This window comes from Acanthochromis polyacanthus, chromosome 24 (genome assembly GCF_021347895.1).
Source record: "Acanthochromis polyacanthus isolate Apoly-LR-REF ecotype Palm Island chromosome 24, KAUST_Apoly_ChrSc, whole genome shotgun sequence".
Lineage (NCBI taxonomy): Eukaryota > Metazoa > Chordata > Actinopteri > Pomacentridae > Acanthochromis > Acanthochromis polyacanthus.
Window position 1 is genome coordinate 1533187 of NC_067136.1, and position 19156 is coordinate 1552342.

The 19156-nt window shown below is 37.2% G+C and overlaps 1 protein-coding gene across 1 annotated transcript; it reads left to right on the top strand.

Moving 5' to 3' along the window:
• The first annotated feature begins 328 nt into the window (after positions 1–328).
• On the top strand, positions 329–18205 carry LOC127532615 (myelin-oligodendrocyte glycoprotein-like). The gene is made up of 7 exons (XM_051944588.1): positions 329–811; positions 9860–10201; positions 14670–14768; positions 14922–14959; positions 16855–16935; positions 17201–17307; positions 17412–18205. Exons 1-6 carry the CDS (start codon positions 751–753, stop codon positions 17279–17281), a joined length of 702 nt encoding a protein of 233 aa, XP_051800548.1. The 5' UTR covers positions 329–750; the 3' UTR covers positions 17282–17307; positions 17412–18205.
• Positions 18206–19156: the final 951 nt, after the last annotated feature.

Sequence of the window (19156 nt, forward strand, 5' to 3'; positions counted from 1 at the left end):
GAGAATGTGTGAGGGAATGAATAATGGATCCATTGTGAAGCGCTTTGAGTGGCCAAAAAAGCGCTATATAAATCTAATCCATTATTATTATTGTTATTATATTATTAGCTCTTAGTTTGATATTAAATAAAAAGTCTGAATTGTAAGGAATTTTTATTGTTTTATTACTATTTTATGAGTAATAAAATTCAATAACTTCACTCTTATGTACCAGTGATTGTGGTGGCTCTACAGTGTGTAAAAGTGAAGTTATTGAATATTTGTGTAGTGTCTCTTTTCGCTGTTGCAGCGGTTTTAATTTGCAGACGGTCCCTGTTCACTCGTCACACAGAGTGCTGCACATAGACACCAATTTTATTTCTGCAGCTTCAAAGACAGCGACTTTTGATAAAGCTGGCCTTGTAGCACATTGTCTAGTTTACAACGATTTGAAAGAGCCATCGTTTATGTTTTGAGAAATTAGATCTCATGAGTTATTGATGCCGGAAGTCTGAATCTGTGAATATCTTTCCTACTTTACCGAACTGCCCTGACTGACTTCCTGCTCAGAGTTCCGTTATCTGGGTGGAGTTCACCGACTTTCAGCGCCGTTTTTCTCCCGTTTCTCCGCAGCTGCTCCTCACTGATTCTTTTCTAGACAAACATTCAGGAAGCGACATCAACTTGTGTTTGCTGGTTACACTTTGTTTTTTTTTTGTCGGATATTTGCACCAAACTACCAGAGGATCGGAGGAAGAAGAAGACGGTAAAATGTCTGCTGGAACATCTGAGTTCTTCTGTCTGATCTCTTTACTGGTCTGTTCCTGTACAGGTGAGTTATAATGATCATTTATTCTAATATTCACTGATTCTCCCTCTGATGGACCTGGACAGGCTCTCATTATGCATTTAGCAGCAGTATAATAATGTAATAATTAGATGTATTCAGGAAGTAATAACTTTTAGTGACTCAGTTTCTATGATTCAAACTGGAGCAGAGAGACATGATGTTTATTTTAGTGATGAATAACTCTGATTATGAGAGACAGGAGGAGGAGCTTATGGTCTGCAGAACATCAGAATTTCTACATCTGTAAACATAAACATCCAAAGAGTCACATTAGTAGTGTAACTGTGTTTGTTTTTAGCAGAGGTGTCCAACCTTTCTGAGCAAAGATCTACCAGTCCAGAGTTAACATCACAACACACACATCAGTTAAAGCCTGCAGACACTGACCTACCAGCAGCATTTCCTGTTGTCACACAATCACTAAACACACACCCTTCCTCTCTCAAACACACACACTTGGGCTCCAGACTAATTTCTTCCTAGGAGCACAGTGGACCCCAACTTAAAATTTTAGGAGCACAACCAGAAAATTTAGGATCGCACACTGAAATCTACTTGCAAAGTAAATATTCACATTTCCTCTCATTTTCACTGTATTACTGATAAATACTTGAACAGTAAATGCAGTAACTGTAATGTTTTTAATTCACATTTTATTGTGCAGCAGTTAACACAACATAACTAGAAAAGGACTCAGAGCGCAGTACTCCACCAAGACTGCTCAGTCATTTCTGACGGATCCTGAGCACAGATAGATAGATAGATAGATAGATAGATAGATAGATAGATAGATAGATAGATAGATAGATAGATAGATTAAACCCTTACTGATGCCACAGCGGGGAAATTTACAGTAATAGAACAGTTTCAATAAAAAAGAGACAGCAGCACACAGTGCATAGATATAAATATTTTCTTCTACAAGAAGAAAAAATACAATATTTACAGCAAAATGTCTGTGAAATTGCACAGCATCATTATTTACATTTCCTATTGCACAGTTTGTAAATGGGTGAACAGAAACTACTGGGAGCTTGATTGTAAAGTGTGACTGCAGCAGGAAGGAAGGAGCTGTGGTATCTCTCCTTTAGACACCTCAGTGAAGCAGTCTGTCACTGAAGGAGCTGCCCAGTGATCTTACTGTTTCCTGCAGGGGGTGGGAGGTGTCCTCCATGATAGACAACAGCTTTGTCATCATCCTCCTGTCTCCCACCACCTCCACAGGATCAAGGGTTCATCCCAGGACAGATCTGGCTTTCTTTACCAGTTTGTTTAGTCTCCTCCTGTCTGCAGCCGTGATGCTGCTCCAGCAGACCACTCCATACATGATGACTGATGCCACCACAGAGTCATAAAAGGTCTTCAGAAGGGCTCCCTGCACCCCGAAGGACCTCAGTTTTCTGAGCAGGTGGAGTCTGCTCTGACCTTTACTATAGAGTTTGCTGATGTTAGTAGTCCAGTCCAGTTTCTTGTTTAAGTGAACACCCAGGTACCTGTAGGAGTCCACAATCTCAATGTCCGTTCCCTGGATGTTCACTGGTGTAGGAGAAGTGTGTCTGTTCCTGCTAAAGTCCACCACCAGTTCCTTGGTTTTCACCGCATTGATCTGGAGGCTGTTCAGCAGGAACCAGTCCACAAAGTCCCAGTTATGTGTTATGCATGTGCATGTTACACACGTGGACAAAATTGTTGGTACCCCTCAGTTAAAGAAGGAAAAACCCACAATTCTCACTGAAATCACTTGAAACTCACAAAAGTAACAATAAATAAAAATTTATTGAAAATTAAATAATCAAAATCAGCCATTACTTTTGAATTGTTGATTAACATAATTATTTAAAAAAACAAACTAATGAAATAGGGCTGGACAAAAATGATGGTACCCATAACTTAATATTTTGTTGCACAACCTTTTGAGGCAATCACTGCAATTAAACGATTTCTGTATTTGTCAATGAGCGTTCTGCAGCTGTCAACAGGTATTTTGGCCCACTCCTCATGAGCAAACAGCTCCAGTTGTCTCAGGTTTGATGGGTGTCTTCTCCAAATGGCATGTTTCAGCTCCTTCCACATATGTTCAATGGGATTCAGATCTGGGCTCATAGAAGGCCACTTTAGAATAGTCCAACGCTTTTCTCTCAGCCATTCTTGGGTGTTTTTGGCTGTGTGTTTTGGATCGTTGTCCTGTTGGAAGACCCATGACCTGCGACTGAGACCAAGCTTTCTGACACTAGGCAGCACATTTCTCTCCAGAATGCCTTGATAGTCTTCAGATTTCATCGTACCTTGCACACTTTCAAGACACCCTGTGCCAGATGCAGCAAAGCAGCCCCAAAACATTACTGAGCCTCCTCCATGTTTCACCGTAGGGACAGTGTTCTTTTCTTCGTATGCTTGGTTTTTGAGTCTATGAACATAGAGTTGATGTGCCTTACCAAAAAGCTCCAGTTTGGTCTCATCTGTCCAAAGGACATTCTCCCAGAAGCTTTGTGGCTTGTCAACATGCATTTTTGCAAATTCCAGTCTGGCTTTTTTATGAGTTTTTTTCAGCAGTGGTGTCCTCCTTGGTCGTCTCCCATGAAGTCCACTTTGGCTCAAACAACGACGAATGGTGCGATCTGACACTGATGTACCTTGGCCTTGGAGTTCACCTTTAATTTCTTTGGAGGTTGCTCTGGGCTCTTTGGATACAATTCCAACGATCCGTCTCTTCAATTTGTCATCAATTTTCCTCTTGCGGCCACGTCCAGGGAGGTTGGCTACTGTCCCGTGGGTCTTGAACTTCTGAATAATATGAGCCACTGTTGTCACAGGAACTTCAAGCTGTTTAGAGATGGTCTTATAGCCTTTACCTTTAAGATGTTTGTCTATAATTTTTTCGGATGTCCTGGGACAATTCTCTCCTTCGCTTTCTGTTGTCCATGTTCAGTGTGGTACACACCTTTTCACCAAACAGCAGGGTGACTACTTGTCTCCCTTTAAATAGGCAGACTGACTGATTATGAGTTTGGAAACACCTGTGATGTCAATTAAATGACACACCTGAGTTAATCATGTCACTCTGGTCAAATAGTTTTCAATCTTTTATAGAGGTACCATCATTTTTGTCCAGGCCTGTTTCATTAGTTTGTTTTTTTAAATAATTATGTTAATCATCAATTCAAAAGTGATGGCTGTTTTTGATTATTTAATTTTCAATAATTTTTATTTATTGTTACTTTTGTGAGTTTCAAGTGATTTCAGTGAGAATTGTGGGTTTTTCCTTCTTTAACTGAGGGGTACCAACAATTTTGTCCACGTGTGTATGTTTGTGGAGTAAACCAGCCCCTATACTGAGCACCAAAAACACCAAATATGGACCTTGGACTTTATTTTTGACTTTTATTTGAAATGTGATGCACAGCATTTCTTTCTCTGGTCTGCTCTCTCTCATCTCCCAGAGTCTCTCCTTGTTCTTCTCCTCCTTTTGTAGTGAAATTAAGCAAATATTAAAGCATACAGATAATTAGGAAAATGTAATGAAGATGTCCCGTTTAAATTGAAGTCCACTGATATCTGTTAAGTGTGCTTCTGGAAAGCATTTACTGTGGGGAGAACACATAACTTCCATGGCATATATGTAAAATTATATTGTGAATGGATGTTCTTCTTTGTCATCTTAACAGGTGCTGTTGTGCATGCCACTATTCTCTGTTTGTTTTCTTACCTGGTTCTTCCTGACTTTGCACTCTCTCCTCTCCTTCCCCTTTTTCGTCTCTCCCTCTTTGGACTGACAATCATACACAAAATATGTAGACTGCATTCAACTAGATGAAAATGTACATAAATATGAAAAAATACCAATAAGAATACAAATAAATAAAATCCTCTCTCTCTTTGTGCTGTCAGCCTAAAGGCAAATAACCAAACAATGCATTTTATATCTATAAACACTGATCCAACTTACAACATTACTGATGATAGATAAACCATTTGATCTTACACTCTTACCTGAACCTGGCTCTTTAAAAAAACAAAACAAAAAACAGTCTTATCTCCATGATGAGGCTGTCTGTCTGTCTGTCTGTACACACACACTCACACAATAGGAGTTATAATGTTAATGGACATCCAGTCAGTTAGCTAGTCAGTAGCACCTTGGCTTTAATATTAACACATGCACTGACACAACAGCTAGCTTCTCTCAGTCCAGTTCTGACCACCTGTAACGTTTGCTAGCTAGAAAAAATGTATTGTCATGTATTGAATAAAACCCGCTTGAGAGCTGTGCCGACACTTTTACATGAATTACAAACCCCTAACGATGTTGAACTTCATGTTGAAATCAGCATGTCAAATAGACCACCGACATCTCAACAGGATTTACAGCTCAGGGACAGCACAGAAACCAACCACTCAACTCTCTTCATCGCAAATAAGATAAAGGTTAAGCTATTTTGAATACAAAAGAATAAACCAGGGGTCACTGAGGACCATAGCTGGAGTTACATCGGAGCACAAGCTGTTACCATGACAACCCATTCAAACCGCATCGTATATCCATGACCGGGAGAATATTGAAAACACAGATAGCAGCTCTCCAAAAAAGCCACCATGATAAATCTGTCTCATGACTCAAACTCAACTCAAACTGTAGCAAAAACCCAGTAAATAAGCAGCGGAAGAAGAAAATATTTAAATAATTATGTTAATCAACAATTCAAAAGTGATGGCTGTTTTTGATTATTTAATTTTCAATACATTTTTATTTATTGTTACTTTTGTGAGTTTCAAGTGATTTCAGTGAGAATTGTGGGTTTTTCCTTCTTTAACTGAGGGGTACCAACAATTTTGTCCACGTGTGTATACAATCCGTTGCTCTGAAACAAAATTTTATAAATTATGGCGCCCGTTTCTCGATTTCTTTCAAAGACCTACGACTATAGTTTCTGAATAGCCCACTGTTTCCCTAGCCCCCCATATTTTTTCTTTTTCTTTCTTTTATTTATTTATTTATTTATTTATTTCCTTATTCTTTAATTATTTTCTTATTTTCTTTCTTTATGTAACATGCACATTTATTATTTTAAAATCATTTGTTTTCATTAATCTTTATGAGAAAATATTAAAAAAGTCCTTTGTACTTTGTATTATGTGTTGTATTGATACTTTTTGCTTAATAATAAAAAGAACTTGGAAAGAAGGAAAGAAAGACTTTTCTTCACGCTGCTGCCATGCCAGGTGTATTTATGGAACCAGCATGCTGATCTGACACGAACAGTTTGGAAGTTGGGTAAAGTTGGAAAGATTTTCACAGATTCGGACTTCCGGCATCAATAACTCATGAGATATAAGTTGTCAAAACATAAACAATGCCTCTTTCAAATTGTTGTGAACTAGACAATGTGCTACAAGACCAGTTTTATCAAAAGTAGCTGTCTTTAAAGCTGCAGAAATAACATTGGTGTCTATGAGCAGCTGGCGGTGCGACGAGTGAACAGGGACCGTCTGCAAATTATAAAACTGCTGCAACAGAAGAGAGACACTACACAAATATTCAATAACTTCACTCTTATACACTGTAGAGCCACCAAAATCACTGGAGCATGAATGGGCTCCTGCTGGTCATACTACAACTCTTGGTTTGGCGCTAAATTATGGATTTACAGTCCTTACCAAAGAGAGTATCAGATAACACCAGTATACCAAACAAACTGTTTAGACTGTCACCTCAAGGACTGATGATTGAGAAGAAAGATAAGACACCTTCTTGGAAAGTTTCAGTGTTAATTGATTCATTTATACCATAATGTTAAACTGAGAGTAATATTTTTCTAGTTAAGGACTGTACAGACAATACTTGGAAGTAATAAACCTGACGGTCTGACCAGCATGGGTCCTGTTGATTGTAAATTCCATTACTATACAGAATTATGTGTTTGGACAAACAGGTGCACTATGCCCCTATGCCATTTTTCCTGTGTGTAATATAAAATATACCACATACATCAGAAAAGTGCCATCAAAGCTAATTTACTCATTAATCCTTAAACTTCACATACAAGCACACACACTAAATATTGTACACAACATCATATGGCAATAAACAACGCAAATGTAATAAAACTGAGTCCCTAAAAACAGTGGATGATCATTTTTATCTGTTAAAAAAAATCTGTCACAACAAAACAAATTCAAAACAATGGACAGTTTTTCTGGAATTATTTTTGAAACAGTTTTGGATCCTTACCCCAGACCAAACCCGTCTTATATCTGATAAGAGCCTCACTGTGTACAGCCTCTTCAACTGTGGCTGTTGCACAACACACAATACCAAGGGGTGTTTTTGTATTACTAATAACATAATAATAAAAAAAATAAAAATTCTTTAAAATTCTTATTTTTCATTTAGCAACAAAGAGTTGTAGTATGACCAGCAGGAGCCCATTGATGGCTCCAGTGATTTTGGTGACTGTACAGTGTGTAAGAGTGAAGTTATTAAATATTAGTGTAGTGTCTCTCTTCTGTTGCAGCGGTTTTGCTATTTGCAGACGGTCCCTGTTCACTCGTCGCACCGCCAGCTGCTCATAGACGCCAATGTTATTTCTGCAGCTTTAAAGACAGCTACTTCTGATCAAACTGGTCTTGTAGCACATTGTCTAGCTTACAACGATTTGAAAGAGGCATCGTTTATGTTTTGACAACATATATCTCATGAGTTATTGATGCTGGAAGTCCGAATCTGTGAAAATCTTTCCAACTTTACCCGACTCAGCTTAGACAAAGTATTTTTATCTTCAGCACAGATGAACATGTTCTGTAATGAACGAGCACATGCGTGTTTGTAAACCTCAAACCGGTCAGTCTGATGTTGGTTCCTCAGTGGTGGATGTTGGTCCTGGTAAATGAGCTGTGAGTTTCAGAGGACAGCAGCTCTACAGGTCTGACTCCTGATGTGGTTCAGAAGAACCCGGTTCCTTCTTTGTTTTGAACCAACAATCAAAGGGCTTTCTGCCAAGGAACACGGCAGAGTTATGTGATGATCGGTGTATGTTTGTCCTTCTGTCTGTCTGAGTACAACATTACTTAAAAAAGCCGAACAGATTTGGATGAATTTTTCAGGGAAGGCCAGAAATGACACAAGGACCAAGTGATTAGATTTTAGCAGTGATGCAGCTTACAGTCTGGATCCATGGATGAGTTAAAGGTTTCTGTATCATTGCCAGATAGCGTCACTGTAACCATGACAACAGTGAAAACGACATCAGCTGATGGTGATCCTGCTACAAATCAAACTTATCAGTCATAAATTATCCAAGGACTGAGTGATACTTCACTCTCTGAGTGCCGTATGGACTCACCTGCAGCTGGATCTAACGTCTTTCTAAGCCCCGCCCCCTCTACTTCCATTGGCTGGTGATATTAGTTTGGTTGAGAGTAAAAGCTGCATTCCCCTCATTCCATTGGGAGATAAACTCAACTGACAGTGTAGTCCTTTTTTGTTTTCGAGCCAAACGCTGGAATTTCACCATGGTGCTGAAATAATTTAAGCCATGAAAACATACAGTTACATGTAAAAAAGTAAAATTTATTTTTTTCATTTTTTCCTACAGCCCTAGTAGTCGACTGGTTATCAGTAGACCGCCATCGACTGGTTGAAGCTCCTGGTTTATACAGTATATTATTGATGGCTTTGGGATTTGAGATCAAACTTTCCCCAGAATTCTCACCTTTACCTAAAATCTAAAAAAATAGAAAAATCTGACATGTAAAGAACAAAACAGTGAGAACAGTCTTAGTATTCTGATGAAGTTCTCTCTAACAGAACAGACTACAGCTGGACTCTGTGTTCTACAACATGCTGTTTTATGATGGACTCAAAATGTTCATTTTCTGTTTTCACTGTAAATAAAAATCAGTAAAAACTCCATTATAGTGTTGGAAATCAGCCTATCCTACAATTAAACAAACCAACAAAATATGTGTAAGGCTGTTTCCGCCCAGTTCTTTTGATGGAGTAGTCAGGAGACTTCTTCTTAAAATCAGAAGTATTTATTACAGCAAAGTTGAATGTGCGATACAGAGCTCTGGGCCTGAATCCTCTGTCCCTAACCAACAACAAGTGTTCAGTCAGTTCGGATGGAATCAGACTGCTAACTGTTCCTGACCCAGTCTTCTTATACTCTAACAGTGTGTATATCTATCAAGGCCGGCCGCCCCTTCCGATGCTGTGTTGTTCCGCTGTCCTCTGTCACAGCTGATGTTTTGTCATTATCACTCTCGTAGGAATGACTTCACCGCTGCAAAGCAAGATTAGAAACTGCACACACAACTCGCTCATGTTCTTTACTGATTACAGCTTACGTCAAAAACTATCTGTACCTTTATTATCAAAAACTGTCTGTACTTTGATTATCAATCACTTTATGTCTTGATCATCCTTGGTTTCAATCACATGAGTAATAAGTAAAATAAAGCTGGACTTATCTTCTTTGTTTCATTACAGTCACACCGTGGTAATGATGCTCTAGACCTTCCTATTCCTCAGAACCAATACAACTCTTTAATATGCACACTTAGCAAATTATAAAACACACCATTTCCCACAATAGATGAAAAACATCAGCAGATATCAGTTTGTTCACCTGTTACTAAACTGGATCCATAAAAGTCGTCCTGAAAAAAACCTGGATGTTGAAATGGTTTCCTCCTTGACACTATAACTGTCTTCAGAGTCCATCCTTTTAGTTGTAGCAGCTTCACTGTCATTATACTGAAGTCAGACAACAACATGACAACACTTAGATCATGTTCCTGAGGCAGAAAAACACTTTGGAGAAAAACTCATCAATGTGAGACAATGAAATAAAGTTCAGTCTAAAATAGAATGTAAATGTCAGATGTGGTCAGTCCTGATTCCTCTTCATCAACCTGATGGATCCACTGATGACTAAAAGAACAGAAGCAGCAGCTCAGAGTTCATGGAGGAGTTTAGTGGTTAAACTCTTCTCATCTGGATCAACTTTAACTTCTCTCTGCTTTCTTCTTCAGCTCAGGAAAAAATCACAGCTGAACCTGGACAGGATGTCATTTTACCGTGTAAAGCTTCCAACATCAACGACATCAACGACATCACAGCTGCAGAGTGGATAAGACCTGTACTGGATCCAGAATATGTTCTCTTGTACCGGGATGGACGCTTTGATCCACACAACCAGCATCCATATTATAAGAACCGTGTGGATCTGCAGAACAAAGAGATGAAGGATGGAGACTTTTATCTGATTCTGAAGAAAGTGACGATGAACGACACTGGGATATATGTGTGTCGTGTTTCTCAGAAAGGAAAGACTGAACCCTTCAGCAACATCTACCTGGAAGTTCGTCCACCAGGTGAGTTTGTGATGAGAGTTCAGTTTGTGTCTCTGATGAAGCTGCTTGGTCTCAGATCAGATGTTTGTGGTTTATAAAGATGTTGCTGATGAGACTTTGGAGAAAACAGCTGATCTGACTGATGTTCAAACACCTGATACCTCTGATATCTATAATCAATAATGATGAGGGGAATTTAAATCTGATGCTTCTATTTTACCCAGAGCAGCTTTTCCAGTGTTTACAGTATTAGTTTATCAGCTCAGGAAACACACAGACCAGTTAGGTACGAGTTCAGACATCCCATGTGACGCTGCTCAGCCAATGAAGTCTCTGCATTCCAGCTGCTAAACATCACAGCTGAGTTCACAAAACAGTTGAGAGGAACAGATGAGGGGAGGACAGAGAAAATAGAAAGACAAATAGAGGAGAAAGTAGCCCTGAACATGTTGACTATGTTCAGCTAAACATCCAGCTGTAAGCTTCTCCACTATGAATATAATCCAAACTAAATCTGGTTCCAGACTCACCAATGAGCTCCAGATGTTTGAGAAAAACTCTGACACCGTTCAGACCAGATTCAGAATCCTGGCAGCTCAGTTCTAACATGAAGCAGCAGAGATATAAGGGGAGAGATAGAAGACAGAAAAAATGTGAAAGTGTTCAACTGTTTACACTGCAGGGTAACATATTATACTGTATATAAGTTGGTTCAGGCTGTTCAGTCATTAGTTTTCACTTTATTTTCTGATTATGTCAAAAGTTATTTATTAATAAAAGTTGTCAAAATGTTTTTAGTGAATGTATTTGATGTGACGGTCAGTTATTGATTATAGACAGACACTAATAAATCTACCAGGTTACATCAACATAAATCACACTAATTCAGTTAGACGTTATGCTTTAATACATTTTCTCTGACTGGACCTCTTTGATTTTAGTTTCACACCTCTGCTCTACTGGATTGCAGTTTTATTTCCAACTTGTCAATAAGTTTATACCGGTCTCTACAGATGTTTTTGAATTTTTGTTCTAAAAATACGACCTTTCTGTCAGTTTGTTCCCATGTATTGAAAAATTAGTGCTTGATTCAGTCAGCTGATGATGATTTTGCCCCAGTCCAGCCTTGTACAGAAATACAGTACACATATAGTATAGTACATATATGGTATAGTACATATATAGTATAGTACACATATAGTATAGTACACATATAGTACAGTACACATATAGTAAAGTACATATATAGTATAGTACATATATAGTATAGTACATATATAGTATAGTACACATATAGTAAAGTACATATATAGTATAGTATAGTACATATATAGTATAGTACATATATAGTACAGTACATATATAGTATAGTACAGTACATATATAGTATAGTACATATATAGTATAGTACACATATAGTATAGTAAACATATAGTAAAGTACATATATATAGTATAGTACATATATAATATAGTACACATATAGTACAGTACACATATAGTATAGTACACATAGTATAGTACATATATAGTACAGTACATATATAGTACAGTACATATATAGTATAGTACATATATAGTATAGTACACATATAGTATAGTACACATATCGTATAGTACACATAGTATAGTACATATATAGTACAGTACATATATAGTACAGTACATATATAGTATAGTACATATATAGTATAGTACATATATAGTATAGTACACATATAGTAAAGTACATATATAGTATAGTATAGTACATATATAGTATAGTACATATATAGTACAGTACATATATAGTATAGTACAGTACATATATAGTATAGTACACATATAGTATAGTACACATATAGTATAGTACATATATAGTATAGTACACATATAGTATAGTACACATATAGTATAGTACACATATAGTATAGTACACATAGTATAGTACATATATAGTACAGTACATATATAGTATAGTACATATATAGTATAGTACACATAGTATAGTACATATATAGTATAGTACATATATAGTATAGTACACATATAGTATAGTACATATATAGTACAGTACATATATAGTATAGTACATATATAGTATAGCACACATATAGTATAGTACACATATAGTATAGTACATATATAGTATAGCACACATATAGTATAGCACACATATAGTATAGTACACATATAGTATAGTACATATATAGTATAGTACACATATAGTATAGCACACATATAGTAAAGTACACATATAGTATAGTACACATATAGTATAGTACACATATAGTATAGTACATATATAGTACAGTACATATATAGTATAGTACATATATAGTATAGCACACATATAGTATAGTACACATATAGTATAGTACATATATAGTATAGCACACATATAGTATAGCACACATATAGTAAAGTACACATATAGTATAGTACACATATAGTATAGTACACATATAGTATAGTACATATATAGTATAGTACACGTATAGTATAGTACACGTATAGTATAGTACACATATAGAATAGTACACATATAGTATAGTACATATAGTATAGTACACATATAGTATAGTACATATATAGTACAGTACATATATAGTATAGTACACGTATAGTATAGTACATATATAGTATAGTACATATATAGTATAGTACACATATAGTATAGTACATATATAGTATAGTACACATATAGTATAGTACATATATAGTATAGTACACATATAGTATAGTACATATATAGTACAGTACTTTTGTGGTAGTTGTAGATGAGGGTCTTTATTTTGTCAGATGGTAAAGCTGCCCATTCTTCCTGGCAAAAAGCCTCCAGCTCCTGTAAATTCTTGGGCTGCCTTGCATGAACTGCACGTTTGAGATCTCCCCAGAGTGGCTCAATGATGCTGAGGTCAGGAGACTGAGATGGCCACTCCAGAACCTTCTCTTTATTCTGTTGTAGCCACTGACAGGTAGACTTGGCCTTGTGCTTTGGATCGTTGTCATGTTGGAACGTCCAAGTACGTCTCATGTGCAGCTTCTGGGCTGATGAGTGCAAATTTTCCTCCAGTATTTTCTGATAACATGCTGCATTCATCTTGCCATCAGTTTTTACCAAGTTTCCTGTGCCTCTGTAGCTCACACATCCCCAAAGCATCAGCGATCCACCTCCGTGTTTCACAGTAGGGATTGCGTACGTCTCATTATAGGCCTTGTTTACTCCTCTCCAAATGTAGCGTTTATGGTTGTGGCCAAAAAGTTCAATTTTGGTCTCATCACTCCAAATGACTTTGTTCCAGAAGTTTTGAGGCTTGTCTCTGTGCTGTTTGGCATATTGTCAGCAGGATGCTTTGTGGCATTTGTGTGGTAAAGGCTTTCTTCTGGCGACTCGACCATACAGCCCATTTTTGTTCAAGTGCCTCCTTATTGTGCATCTTGAAACAGCCACACCAGTTTTTTCAGAGACTCCTGTATTTCAGCTGAAGTTATTTGTGGGTTTTTCTTTGCATCCTGAGCAATTTTTCTGGCAGCTGTGGCTGAATTTTTGTTGGTCTACCTGACCGTGGTTTGGTTTCAACAGAACTCCTCAGTTTCCACTTCTTAATTAATGTTTGAACACTGCTGGTAGGCATTTACAGATCCTTGGAAATCCTTTTATATCCCTTTCCTGTTTTATACAGTTCAATTACCTTTCTCAACAGATCCTTTGACAATTATTTTGCTTTCCCCATGACTCAGAATCCAGAAATATCAGTGCAGCAGTGGATGAAAGATGAAGGGTCTGTCAGGAGCCCAGAAACTCACTGACCTTTTAAACACACTGATGACAAGCAAACAGATCACAGGTGAGGATGGTTACCTTTAGCAGCCATTCAAACCTGTTTGTGTCAACTGTTATCAGGCCAAACCTCCAGGGTATGTAAACTTTTGATCAGGGCCATTTGGGTACTTTCTATTGTCATTATAATTTAAAAAGAATGAACACAGTTGTTTGATAATAAATAACTATAGCACAACACTAACCATGAGTGAAAGAAAGGTTTTTGTGTGATCATTCATATTCTCTGAAAAATGGCCAAGAAATCATAAATTCTGCCAGGGTATGTAAACTTACGAGCACAACTGTATACAGTACAGTCCCTTTAACAGAGTTTTTCTTGAAGCTTGGACTACAACCAAAGATCTTCTACAAAGTGCTGAACAAAGAGTCCAGAAATATTCATTAGAGAGATGTCAGTTTTTGAAATAAAAAATTAAAAACATTTTGTCACTTTGACTTCAAGAGTTACTGAGACTTTATTAATAAACAAAATGTTTATTTTTTCTGTTTAGAATTAAATCTACATTCTGATTCAACTAAACTTCATTCTAATGATGTTTGATTGTAACATGTCAGAGAGCAGAGAGGATCTGATACAAGTTACTGGTAGTTTGGATTCAACTTGATAAAATCCACTGATCAGTTTGTATTAAAGGCCTCATTATTCCATGTTTTATCATTTCAGATCATTCCAGGGCCATAGTCGGTTTGGCTGTTGGTTTGCCTCTTGGTGTGTTGGTCTGCCTCCTGTTAGCTGCAGCAGTTTTTCTTTACAGACAATACAGTAAGTCACATTAATATAAAACTCTTGACCTTTACAAAGTATTGAGGCTTTAATGGAAACTGTGACATGTGAGGTTTCATTTTATTATAGATGTAATTATCTGGATTACTGTCCTTTCTTTATTTAAAAGCTAATGATTTTATTTTCTCAAAGGAAAAATGACGGAGGCTTTGGCAAAGACAATTGTACAAGTAAGTACAAAACAGAAGTGTGACTGCTGCTAGATGAAGAAAGACTCCAAGCTCAGGAGATGGTAAAAAGTACAGTTTGATGTAAACAAACAATGATGGAATAAAAGAAGAAGGTTTGTGTCTGTAAAGCAGATCAGACGTCAGTATTGAAGCTGTGACAGGAAGACAATAAAGAATGTGGACAGAGGAGAAGAAAAACCAGATGGAGTTTATCAATGAACAGAGGAAGTGGTTCAATACAGAAACAGAAGAACAGCAGCTTTAGCAAACTTCAGTGGAGAGAAAAGAAAGTTTATATTAAAGAGAAACTCACAGGTTTCTATTTAATAACGACATATTTGTTGTAACCAAAGAGTGTGAACCTGAACAGACGATCAGTAACTAAAGAGCAGGAGTCAAAGAAGGAGGAAAAGAAGTTAATGGTTGTATGTAAAGAAACAGCTTCTGGATGAAAAACACAAGAAGGAGACTGAACTGTAGATTCTGGAGGAAAAGATGGAAACTGACAAGTTTAACTCATGATCTGAGAGCAATGGAAAATCAATGAAGGTTCAGTAATTCTGAGTTTACCTGCAGAAACAGAAAAATCTCCTGAATTTGATGTTAATTTAAGTTAATAAATGTAAAGTTTGATCTGCTGTAGATTCTAACAGTTCCAGTTTACAGCAGAAGTGAGAACAAAACTGTAAAATCACTGAAATATCACATCATTCACAACTGAATCACTTCTAAGATGAACAGTCGGGTGTTTTCTTTTCTGTAAAATAAAAAACAGTCTCACACCTTAAAATCAGAACATGTTTCTTTACCTGTAGTAATCTCACCATCATCTTTTTAAACCAAATAACTGACATGTTCACTGAACTCTGTCTCTCCATGATGTAATGTTGATCAAATTAATGAAATGATGTAAACTTTGAACAGAAACAATGATTTTCTAAACATCAACTTCAATTTGAGCATAAATCAGTGAAGGTCAGTAAAAGGAAGTAAAGTGTGGAAACATGATCTGACTCATGAGAAGTTGAAGAAGACTGTTGGAAACCTGCAGACAGAACTCCAGAACATGAACCAGGAGGTTTATCTGCTGTCATCTCTCTTCTGTCTCTTTTCATCAGAAACTGATTTGTTGTTGGGAACAAGACAACTTTAAACATCCATAGAAACTCATTTAAACATTTAATAAGTGAGACTGAAGTCCAGTTTGACTGCAGCAAAGTTTAATGTGATCTCATTCCTCCTGTGTTAATGTGTTACTGAGCAGCAGGTTTAATGTTCATAGAAATATCAGACTTATTATCAGACTATTAGACATTTAATCTGAACTCAACCTTTGAATGACCACAAGTTTAGTCACATCTTCCAATGAATTAGAAAGAAGAATTCAGTTCAATCTTGTGAGTTCATCGACTCAATGACATGAACTTGATCGTCCAGTGAGAGAAGATTTGAGAAACTCTTCATTTATTGATGAGACTTTAAGGAAATGTTTGTGTTGTATCAGATCCTTTAGAGGAATCCCACTTTGAGGTCTTCACTTTCAGTTTAGGTTAACGCTCTGAACCCCAGAAGATGCTGGTGGGTTTGAAACACGTGATTAAAAAAAATAATAACACATTTTTAGACAGAAACTGTAAAAGCAGAAAGAACCTTCAAGTTTTCCAGTTTCCAACAGTCCTTGAACTATCCATGTGTCACATTCAATCTGTCAGAAAAATTATCCAAATCTGAGCTTAAAATCCAGATTTAATCACAATCACTTCATTCCACATTTCATTTTGACTTAAAGCCATTTGCTGTCATCAGAATTAGTTAAAAAAATAAAAAAACATGAAACAATGAGTGACTTCCTGCCTCCACACACCTGAATAACTGACCTGTGTGTTGTCTCTCAGGGGGACCTGGAAGCATCCGTAACTATAGAAGAAGTCAACCTAATGAAGAACTACATCAGTCTCCAGAACAAATCCTCTGAGGTAAAGTTGTTTCCATGTAGAATGAAGCTTCTGAATACTGTGTAAACATGTACAATCAGTTTTATATCAACATGATGATCAAATCTATCCACAGATATTCTAAATGGTTCATTAAATAACAGCTAATGCTGTTAACATCAGAGTGTATTTTGTCTGTAGGTCAACATGTAAAGACGTCATCGTTTTATTTGTGGACACCATGTATGAAACACACACTGGAGATTATTAGTTTTTATACCTTTGGTGTCTAATTTTCCTCCTGCAGGAGATAGAACTGGAAGGCTGCAGGTTAGAAGTACAGAGAAACAACAGAGAACCAGACATATACCATTTGAGAAGGCAGTAAAACTTCAGGCTGGAGAGATTCTCTGTGTGAGTCTGAACTTTTCACTTTGTTACATTTTTACTTTTTAACTTCTTTCTCATTTTTTATTCTGTTTCTAAATCTGTGATTGTTTCATTTACTTCATTTACAGATGGGGCACAAGTTGGTTGAAACATCCTCAAGACGTTAATCTGAAGTGTCAGAACTAGAGAAATGGAATCCTGGAGACAAAGTGCAGATCAAACTCATCAACAACAAAGGAGAAATCTTCAGACTGCTGTAGTGTGAATAAACATGTGAAACATCGTTTTTTTATGTCCAGCAGAAGGTTGCCAACATCTCCATCATCTAGATTGATCCTGTGGATTGTTGCTGCTGCTGCTGGTCTTCATCAACTTTTCTGTTGCTTTGTCTGGAAATAAATGTGTTCCAAAGCTCTGCATGTTAGAACCTGATGAAATGTTGTGGATGTAAAGTGTTCTGTCAGATGAGATCAGAAGCAGATAGAAAAGTTCTGATTGTCCAGAATGAAGCAGAACTGATGAACAACTTTAGACTGAACTGGTTTGAATGTTTTATCTGTTAGCAGCTCTGATGATGCTCTGGACTGCTTTAAACATTAAGGTCAGTTTATATCATGTATTTTATATATTTTTATACTACTCAGTTTGATCTTCATCCTATATCATGTTTAGTTGTTAATCTGCAGATAAATGCAGTAAAATAACATTGTTTGTTCCTGAACTGTAGTGAAGGTTGAACAGAATAAACAGAACTTCTACTGATAGAATGAACTGAGTTACTTCACAGAAATGATTGTTTATCCTGTTACAGACTGGAAATAAGGAACTTTTCTGCTGCTTTTTGTGCTTCTGCTTTGATGCTAAACTGTTTGATTCTCTTAGTTCTTGTCCTCTGAACAATAAAGTTGAATCTAATCAGTGATCTGTGGTTCATTATAGTTTCTATGTAGAATTTTAAATCTGGTTTCTTCTCTGCAGAAGTGATCATAAAGGTTGTTTCTCCAGATTCTGATCCTGCTGCTTCATGTCTGACTACAACCTGTTGAACTGGTTCACAACAAACTCAGACCAGGAGTTTTTATGTAGGAAGTGTCTACAGATACGGACCCGTACCCGTGGCCTGTGGGCTACGGATACGGACCCGTACGCGAGTCTCGTGAGTCAAGAAGCTGCTAACCACTGCAAACTGTTGAAAGGTAAGCAAAGGTTCAGGTTAGGGTTAGTGTTAGGGTTAGGTTTAGGGTCCGTACCTGTAGTACCGATGCTATGGGTCCGTACCGCTAGCGTCTACCGGGAGTCACGTGACCAGATCTCGCGTATCTGATTGGCAAATGGCAAGTGCCGTATCCGTAGTCCACAGGCTATGGGTACGGGTCCGTACCTCTAGCAACAACCTTTAATGTAAAACCAGATATAAATGAGCTGTAAAATGATCACAGCCAGACTTTGGACCAGTTGATTGTTTCTGTATATCAGAGGGTTAATAAAGCTGAAGGTAAACCTGGATTCTGACCTGGAATCAGTTTGATCTAATCGGTCTATAATAATAATAATAATAATAATAATAAATAACCAGCAGAATAACTTCACCTCTGCAGTCTGACTTCAGATCACCATCAAACAGAATTCCTCTGACAGATGTGTGAGTCTGGTTCTGTTCTGGTGTCGTGATCATGACCTGATGCAGAATTCACAAAGAAACGACACAACGTCCAGTTTGATGCATCTTAGTGTTCATCTTTCAGCTTAGAGTTCACAGTGGAAACCAGCTTATTTCTGATGTCCATCTGTAAAACACATGACAGCAGGAGATCCCTCACTGGCTTCCCACCACCAGAACAACCAGTGGACCTCACTGCTGACAGAACATCTG

Excerpts from the sequence above, each read along its gene's own strand:
- LOC127532615 (XM_051944588.1), top strand. The coding sequence starts at position 751 with ATGTCTGCTGGAACATCTGAGTTCTTCTGTCTGATCTCTTTACTGGTC. Across the intron at positions 812-9,859 it reads ACTGGTCTGTTCCTGTACAG|CTCAGGAAAAAATCACAGCT; the intron begins GTGAGTTATAAT and ends TTTCTTCTTCAG. Across the intron at positions 14,960-16,854 it reads TGGCAAAGACAATTGTACAA|GGGGACCTGGAAGCATCCGT; the intron begins GTAAGTACAAAA and ends GTTGTCTCTCAG.